We start from the raw sequence: 9,492 nt of genomic DNA, 5'->3' as shown, positions 1-9,492 counted from the left end.
AATCGAAACCGACTAAAAACCAAAGTCCTTTAACAGTTTGGTTTTTGTTTCAATTATTCATAGACCGATCGATTCAATCTGACCGAAAACCGGGTCGAATCCACCGTTTGACACCCCCTACAAACAAGGTACTAAAACTCGAAACTCGGTACCAACTCGGTCCCTTGAAAAATCGAATCGAGTTGAGTCGAGATCTCGTCGAATTGGTGCATTTTCTTTTTTTCGACTCGAAGCCTCAACTCGGTAGGTTTTAGACGTAGTTTGGGTCTGAAACTTGGTATTCAGCCTATTTTAGGCCATTTAAACACAATGACACTATCATATTTTGCAAAAACAAAGTCAAAATAGGAGTTATGTACCAATCAAACTTAATTTGGTATGCACGAATGCTGTCAAAATCCCTATGAATGAAAATATTTTCTTGGACATCAAAACAAATGAATATTTTACCGCACTTTTGGTCTTTAGTAATGTTTTATCATATTAAGATTTATGAAATTTTTAGATTTGAGATAAACCCCAGTATTAGAAAGTTGAAAATTGCACTTACTGCCAAAAATTCAATTTTTGTTCTTGAATTGGGGGGTTGATTTTTTTTCCTTTTGGAATTTGATTTTTTAACTATATTTATTGGATTCAAATAGGGGGTATTTGCTTATTTATGAATAATATCTTAAGTAAATCAAATACAAAAACATTTGCTTAAATGATATTAGGCATAAATAAGTGTCTGTCTTAGTTCCTGGCCTAAATAAGTGTCTGTAAACCAAGGTTTGCATAGATAGGTGTCTGTATGACTGTATACCAAGATTTTCCACCAAGATCTCGAGATCTGGCACTCATATAAAGGAGTTTGGATCGAGATTTTTGACATTTCAAAAATTCGGCGTGATCTCGGTCAAATTGTTACACTTTTGCAACTCGTATGCCAACTCGTCTCGATTTCTCAAAAAATCGAGATCTTGCGAGCTCTCAAACTATGCCTACAAATACCCTCCCCGAAAATGGAAATCCTAAGAGAGAATAAAAAGATTGTATAGTTTCACCACTTCACCAAGGAAAGATCCGACCCGAGTCACCCGATCCATCCACAGTCCACACCCACAGTATCCCCACCAAGCACAAGAAGCATACAAAAACATCTGGAAGCAGAGCTCAAAAAAAATCCCGGCAAAGTGCAAACCGCCCAAAAATGGCTTCCCCAGCAATGCAGAGATCATCAATCTCATCTTCGCCCCTCCAGCGGCTCTCAACTTTCAAAGACAGAACCTCTAATCTCCCACCCATCGCCACATCCTCTGCAACTCCCACCTCCGCAACTTCCACTACAACTCCCCTCCCTTCCTCCACCACTTCACCTCTCGACGCCTTCGCTTCTGATCCCGTCTTCTCTGCCTTCCTTTCCTCTGACTTCGATTCCGCTCGTTTCTCCTCCCAAGCCCTAAGTTCTGGTTCCGCTGCCGCACGTGCCGAAAAGCTCGAAGAAGGGATCCGCCTCCTCGAGAAACAGCTCCGATCCGAAGTCCTCTCTCGCCATGACGATCTCCTTGGTCAGCTTTCTTCACTGAAAGACGCCGAATCCTCTCTCTCCATCGTCCGATCCGGCATCTCCACTCTCCAGACCTCTGTCCGCCGGGTCCGCCAGGAGATCGCCGATCCACACCGCCAGATCCGGCTCAAGACCGTCCAGCTCTCCAACATCCACAACACAGCCGAACTCCTGCAATTCACCGTAAGGGTTTTGCGCTTATCCAAGAAATTGCGAGAACTAATGGCCGCGGCTGCCTCTGAACCTGAGAAATTGGATCTCTCTAAGGCTGCTCAGTTTCATCGTGAGATTCAGACGCTGTACGAGGAGAACTCGCTGCAGGGTATTGCGGTTCTTGATGAGGAAATGAGTTGGCTTTCGGAGACTGGGAACCGGTTGAGATCCGAGGCGATGAAATTATTGGAAAAGGGTTTGGAGGGGCAGAATCAGTCTGATGTAGGTAGTGGTTTGCAGGTTTTTTATCATCTTGGGGAATTGAGGTCCACTGTTGATGCGTTGATTAACAAGTATAAGAATCAAGGTATGAAGTGTGTGGCTTCTGCTCTGGATATGAAAGCGATTTCGGCTTCTTCTGGTGTTGGGTTTGGACCTGGAGGGATACAGAGGAGTGGGACTCCTCAGATTGGTGGCGGGGCGAAGGCAAAGGATGCGCTTTGGCAGAGGATGAATAACTGTATGGATCAGATTCGCTCGATTGTGGTTGCTGTCTGGAATTTGCAGAGGGTTTTATCGAAGAAACGGGACCCTTACACGCATGTCTTGTACCTTGACGACGTCATGCAAGTAAGTAGATTTTCAATTCACAAACTGATAAATGCTGTTTGTAATTATGCTTCTGTTTTTATTTATTTTTTATGGCGCCTTTGATATTCATTTTGCTATTTTCATTGGAACTCATCCTTGGAGTGTTAGACAAACATTTGGCTCAATATGATGGCCTCTTGAAGACTTATATGATTGCTAGTTTCTGCATATTTTCTCTTAAACCATTATTGGCGAGTGAACCAATTAAAATGCGGGATTCCTTAGGATTTGCTCCCAGTGAACTGTTCAAGACAGCAAAGTCATGTAAATGTTCCCTAAATATATTGACATCACCAGGAACTGATATATCACCGATGCGCATGCTAAATTATTGGTGACAGTAAATGGGTGTTGTTTCATCCTTTATGAAAAATAATATCAGACAAATTAAATTCAAAATCCTCCCGTCTGTATTGCCGACATTAGTTGGATGTGGGTGCCCAAAAATCCATTGTCTTCTCAATGTTTCAAGATGCTGGTTCTACACTTATACAATTTCCACTCTGAATAATCTTCTATTCCTCTTAAATAGTTGAATGCTGGTTCTACTCTTCACAGTTTCCACTCCCTCTAAATAATCTTCTATTCCTCTTTGGCCAAAGGTAACAGCAAATAATTGTGGGGTACAGCTTACATACAGTCCTGTCTCTGGCAGATACATATTGCTGTTGTACATTTGTACCTTATCTGTTAATGCTAAACTAAAGCCTTTGGAACTGTGGAGGAATCTGATGTGATCCCGGGTTCAATAACCCTGATTATGAGTTCACTATGGGCCCACAACAATGAGAATTATTCAATTTAAGAATATAGTGGCAAATTTGTAAATAAGTTGAAACTCAGGGCCTTTGAATAAAAGGGAAACATGACTAGGGAAGAATAGTAATTAAGATTATGATGAAGATGACATATCTGGTGTTAAAGTTCAGACTTGGAGTAACTTAAAAACAAAGTTCAAGAAACAGGAGTGTTTGAGTAAACAATAGATATGTCTAAAGGGGTAAAAAGAAGAAGTAGTCTTCTTCTTCGTCACGATGAAAATGAACCAGCGGCAGTCAAGATCGATTCCCAGACTCACTTGTATGGTTATCGATTGGTCTGAAATTTTGTAGGCAGGTCATAAACTCATTGAAGTACCAGATCTAAGCAGTAATGGACCGAATATTGGATCTAATAGGAGAATCAAGTTCTCTGAAACTACCCTTGGCGGTACCTTACAGGGTAGTATTTCACAGTAATGGGGGTTTACATTCATGCTTATATATCTGGAAATAGCCTCTCTGCAAAGCAGGGTTAAGGCTGCGTACATAATGATCCTCCCCAGACCCCCACACTGGTGGACCCTCGTGCACTGGGTACACCCCTTTTTTATGCTTACATATATAGAAGAGAAAACCCCATTAAGTTGGGATACGGCTGATTCTATTGTTGTTTGTTGTATATAGAAGAGAAAAAAGAAATAAAGTTTCCTGTCAAATTTTTAAGATTGAAAATAGAGTTCCAAGGTCATTTGGACTCTCACTCCTATGTAGCTAACAAGAGATAATGGTAAAATAGAAATTGACAAATATAACCCCAACAACTAAATTAAACCCCTACATGTAACTGCATCAGAATCTTTGGCTATTCTGTATCAATGGGTATTTTTCCTACTCATATTCACCCGAAGAAATTGAGCCTCCACCAGTTCTCTGTCGTCACAATGCTCTAGAGATACACACATTCATTTAGCTGAATTTTGAACGTTTTCATTATTCTGTCTCTTTGTGGATCTAATATCTTGGTTAACTTGCATGCAAACAAGATGGGCATAGACCTTCTATTATTGTGGGGGTTCTTTCAGCAATTTTCTGAAGAAGAGAAGATTAAGCAATGTATCTAAAGTGGTGGCGCAATTGACAGAAAAAATATTTAAGTTAATGCTTTGGGCTATGAGCTAATGTTGTCAAGGCTAAAGCAATGGTTTGCACACTGGAGTATGTATTTATTTTTACCAAAATTTTTTAACTTGGAAATGAGGGACATGCAGCTTTGTATGGTGTGATATGTGCTCCCATAATAGAAAAAAAATATTTTTTTCTGGATCTTTCAGCAGATAGAGCATTACCTATGGGTGAATCTGCTGCAAATTTCTTCTTGTTTTCACTTTCTGGGGGAAAAAGGTCGATGAAGATAATGGAGAGAGTAGAGAACCTGCATATATACATACATCTAGAATTCTATTTTTATCCCTGTTGCAATGGGTGCATCTCACATACTGATGCCAGTAAAATGGAGGTGTCAAAGGTCACATATTTGATGAATAATATTCTTCCTTTGTGGTCTTCTGGCTTTTTTCTATATCTTTTTTGTTTATTATTTGGATTAGTATATATGATATTCATGCTTCTAAGTTTACTTTCCTTCTTCAAAATTTGGTAGTTATTATTGTAGAAAGTTAGAAACTGCGTTGTCCTTACTTTTCTTTTGATGTTACAGAATAGAACGAGATTTTAGAAAAATGTCTTTCTGTCATTGTAACCATTCGATGATCAGGAATCAAATCAAGTATTATCATTCTCTTGCACACTCCATAAGGCTGATATCTTGCAATGTTAAGTGTTAACCTTTTATTTTTGGTAACTAATAACAATAATTAATTGAATACCATGAAATCAATAATACAATACAAGGCTGGAAAACAAAAGTACAGTGGCCTATGCGTCCTCAACTAAGACAAAACATAAGTTCCAAACTAAAGAATGACCATTAATTTCCTTTGCTCTACCCCCAAAAAAAAGAAAAAAATTTCCTTTGAGACTTTGTGACTTGATTGCTTTCCAGAACTTTCTTGTTTCTGGATTCTTTTGTAAATTTGGTGGTTCATGAGAAGACACTGACATGTTAGGAGTGTCGAGTGCAAGAGCTTATCAATTCCCATGACCATCTCTGCCTCTCTGGTTTTGCTAACCTCAGCTATTACTTGTTCAGGAGGGTGATCCAATATTAACCGATCGAGTTTGGGAAGCCATTGTGAAATCCTTTGCCAGCCAAATGAAGTCTGCTTTCTCTACTTCGAGTTTTGTCAAAGAAATATTTACTCTAGGGTACCCTAAACTCACCTCTATGATTGAGAATCTTCTTGAAACAATTTCACGTGAGACAGATGCCAAAGGGGTTCTACCAGCAATCAGTCCAGAAGGAAGAGATCAGATGGTTGCTACCATTGATATATTCCAGAGAGCTTTCTTGGCCCTTTGCTTGGGTCGCTTGTCGGATCTTGTTAATAGTGTCTTTCCAGTGTCTAGCCGGGGAAGTGTTCCCTCCAAAGATCAGATCTCAAGAATTGTGCTACGAATTCGAGAGGAGATTGAAGCTGTTAAACTGGATGGGCACTTGACTCTTCTTGTCTTGCGTGAAATTGGCAAAATTCTTATATTGCTAGCAGAAAGAGCTGAATACCAGGTATATTCATCAAATCAGAATCTTATCATTTTCTATAAAATAGTAGAAGCTTTTATCTTCATGTATCTTTATTGGTTTTGGTTCCTTAAAAACCTTATTTATTTATTTTCTTTGTTTTCGTTCGACTTAGGCATTAGACTAAGTGGCCCTGGTATATCCTTTGCACTTCTCTTTCTTTTTCTTTGTCCATTTTGCATTTTGCATGTAAATTGGAATGCAAAATAAAGAAGATCAATAGAAAATAAGCCCATTCCGAGCTTACCAGCTAATAAATATTAAAGTATTGTAATGAATTAGAAATTGTTAGATGCATAACTAATATATATGCCAAAAAGTTCTCTGCACAAGTCACATTAGAAAAATAGGAAGTCCTTCTATAAGGTCCACCTGATTGTGCCATGTTGAAAGCTGATCTGATAATTCTGACCATTAAATAGATAGGGCGTGGGCATGGTCTTGATTCTCTTTTCAAATTTCACGACCAAATTCAACCATATAACTCCCATCTATTGGTATTACCATCTTATTTTCAATCATTTTTAGAAGGTAAACTTAGTAATGGACATTCAAAATTTTATTTCGCCATGTGGTGAACTACGTCAGGCCTGAAACTTGACATGTGGGTAGGCCAGGGGATGTTGGGCCCTAACTCTCCACTAATTTGGGCTCCACCTGATCTATCATGTGGCAAATATTGGGTCGTATGGGGAACCCTTCCCATGTGGGTTGTGCAGGAAACCAGCACCTCATTAAGGTTCACTTGTAACATTTGTGGGGCCCTAACTCTCCACTAATTTGGGCTCCACATGACCTATCATGTGGCAAATATTGGGGTCAAAGGGTTGTGCAGGAAACCAGCACCTCATTAAGGTTCACTTGTAACATTTGTGGGTTTAATAAACAAAATGATAAATTGCTTAGAAAACCTGTAAACAGAGATTTTAAGAGTAGATTGAGAGGGAAGATAGATTCATTGTAGAAATGTAAGTGAAACCCATTTATAAGAGGAAAGAAAACATCAGAGAGAGTAGGTCTCCTTGTAAAATGCTGTATCACCTTATGCATTGGTCCTGTGGGCATAAAAGACTAAGTGGATGATAGAATTGAGTCTCCTTTTTATCTGCCAACTCCACTGTCTACCTACTCCATTGCTTTTCCTTGTCATGTACTCACGTTTCCTATAATCCCCAGTGCTAATGAATTGTATTCTCTTAGTCTACCTTCTTAATCAACAGGTCTGACTCTCTATCCATAGTATGAGAACATTTACAACCAACCAGATGCTACTGTGGCACATATATTAAAGGGGGGTTGCCTAGCTAATCGTTGGCTCTTTTCTGCCTACTTTATTGCGTCCATGTGATCATGCACTGAACCAAAATTTCTACTGTACACTGTCAACTTGATTTGATCTTCCTATGTGTGGGCGGGGGCAGGGGTCGCCACTCGGCAGTTTTGAAGCAGTGGAACATGCCTTATTGCTTATTCCTGATTATATTGTCTAAATTTGTTGACATGTAACCTCTGACTGCATGAACCCTGTCCATCTACATGTATAAGGAACACCATAAGAAGCTATGGCCATAAGAAGCTATGGCAGGTATCTATAAAATCCAATTATTGTTCATGTACTTGGAGTGTGATCTTGATTTAGTGTCATTGATTAATCTTTTCTCTTTGAATAATAATGAACTAGCTTAACAAATGGAACACATGAATCACAATAGGCTGTTAAGCCCGTGGTTTTTTAGTCTGAGAACCAAGCAGAAGCCAAGAATATACTTTAGAGTAGGGAAAAATTGAGCTCATCTACCTTGATTAAAACATGAATAATGCATTTAGAATGGAGAAGCAGCATCGGAGTAAGACTCTAAACCCTATTTGACTCTAGTTACTAAAATACCACTACCTGATAAACTATTCTAGGGACTGTGTTGGTCCAAAACTACAAATAATTTAAAAGACAGACAAAAATTATGATAACCCCCACTTAATTCATCTTATCAGGTGCATTATTTTCCTAAATAACAAAAATAAAGAAGAAAGACTCCCTAGTAAATCAACATGCTGTGGCAAAGCAATAAAGACAGACTCATGGGTGTGGAGCACATTGTATTTGTCAACCATGCTCCTGATCTCCTATCATGATCATATCTTAGGGAAAAAAATTTATCTCTTGGAAGCTACCACAAAAGAAATTGAAGAACTTGTGAACATTCTTATACCGTAATCTATCAAATGGATGGGAATTCTAGCAAGTACAACAATTTTAAGTTGTACTTTTGGTTCACTGAAATAAAAAAGAATTTACATTTTTATTGTTGAAAATTCATATGCAAATTAAAATTATTGTGCTAATTGATGACAGATATCTACTGGTCCTGAAGCCCGTCAAGTGATGGGTCCTGCAACTGCATTACAACTCAAAAACTTCACTCTCTGTCAACATCTGCAAGACGTTCATACTCGTGTTTCATCAATGGTATCAGGGCTACCAAATGTTGTGGCAGATGTCTTATCTCCCTCTTTGGGTGCTATATATAGTGTTGCGTTTGATTCTGTGACATCTTTATTCCAAGCGATGCTTGATCGTCTTGAGGCTTGCATCTTGCAAATTCATGACCAGAACTTTGGTGTGCATGGCATGGACGCTGCTATGGACAATAGTGCATCACCTTACATGGAGGAATTGCAGAAATGCATGCTTCATTTCCGTAGTGAATTCCTGTCTAGGTTGTTGCCTTCTACGGCTAATGCCATCGGTGCAGGTACAGAGAACATATGCACTACACTTGTCAGGAGAATGGCCTCGCGGGTTCTGATATTCTTCATCAGGCATGCTGCTCTTGTACGGCCTCTTTCAGAGTCAGGGAAGCTGAGGATGGCCAGAGACATGGCTGAACTAGAATTAGCTGTAGGCCAGAACTTGTTCCCAGTACAACAGCTTGGTGCACCTTATCGAGCCCTTCGTGCATTTCGGCCTGTTATCTTCTTGGAAACATCCCAACTGGGAGCTTCGCCACTACTTCAAGATCTTCCTCCAAGTGTCATACTTCATCACCTCTATTCTCGAGGTCCTGATGAGTTGCAGTCACCCATGCAGAGGAATGGACTTACACCTTTGCAGTATTCACTCTGGTTGGATTCGCAAGGGGAAGATCAGATTTGGAAAGGCATCAAAGCAACTCTTGATGATTATGCTGCAAAAGTAAGGGCTCGGGGGGACAAGGAATTCAGCCTTGTATATCCTCTCATGTTTCGGTTAGGATCATTGTTGACAGAAAATGCTCCAGTGTCACAAAAGTATTCATGACCAGCTAGCTCCTTCACATAAGTGCGATTTTCAGATTATTTGGGCCTTCAGCAGTCCTAGTTTTCTTTTAGGAAGCTGTGCCAGATTGTATTGTTAAAGCAGTTTTTGGTTCAACAGAGTTTTCTGCCAATGGAACTTGCTAGGGAGGTACTTATATTCTACACTTTTTTTCTTCCTTCCAAATTTCTACACGTTTGCTTTGCATAGCTCGAGTTAATTTAATTTTTCTTCATTTTATCAGGTGCTTTTACATCCACTTGGCCTGCAAAGAGAGGAGAGTCACAGGTTATTAAATTTTGCAGGTCCATAGTACTGATAATTTTTTACATCTTTTTTCTGTTCTTACCAAGTTGTATGCTTTCCTTTCGAGCACCATTTCAGT

General features: G+C 39.4%; 1 protein-coding gene across 1 annotated transcript; it reads left to right on the top strand.

Annotated features, from left to right (window-relative positions):
* Positions 1-1,153: 1,153 nt before the first annotated feature.
* On the top strand, positions 1,154-9,254 carry LOC122651600 (conserved oligomeric Golgi complex subunit 5). Its single transcript, XM_043845045.1, has 3 exons — positions 1,154-2,332; positions 5,324-5,797; positions 8,166-9,254. Exons 1-3 carry the CDS (start codon positions 1,193-1,195, stop codon positions 9,108-9,110), a joined length of 2,559 nt encoding a protein of 852 aa, XP_043700980.1. The 5' UTR covers positions 1,154-1,192; the 3' UTR covers positions 9,111-9,254.
* Positions 9,255-9,492: the final 238 nt, after the last annotated feature.

The sequence above is a fragment of the Telopea speciosissima genome, chromosome 2, assembly GCF_018873765.1.
Source record: "Telopea speciosissima isolate NSW1024214 ecotype Mountain lineage chromosome 2, Tspe_v1, whole genome shotgun sequence".
Lineage (NCBI taxonomy): Eukaryota > Viridiplantae > Streptophyta > Magnoliopsida > Proteales > Proteaceae > Telopea > Telopea speciosissima.
Note: the sequence above shows the minus strand (reverse complement) of the source record. Positions and strands in the feature narration are given on the sequence as shown.

Coding starts and splice junctions, on each gene's coding strand:
- LOC122651600 (XM_043845045.1), top strand. CDS start 1,193: ATGGCTTCCCCAGCAATGCAGAGATCATCAATCTCATCTTCGCCCCTC. Junction 2,333..5,323: donor ACCTTGACGACGTCATGCAA/GTAAGTAGATTT, acceptor TTACTTGTTCAG/GAGGGTGATCCAATATTAAC. Junction 5,798..8,165: donor CAGAAAGAGCTGAATACCAG/GTATATTCATCA, acceptor AATTGATGACAG/ATATCTACTGGTCCTGAAGC.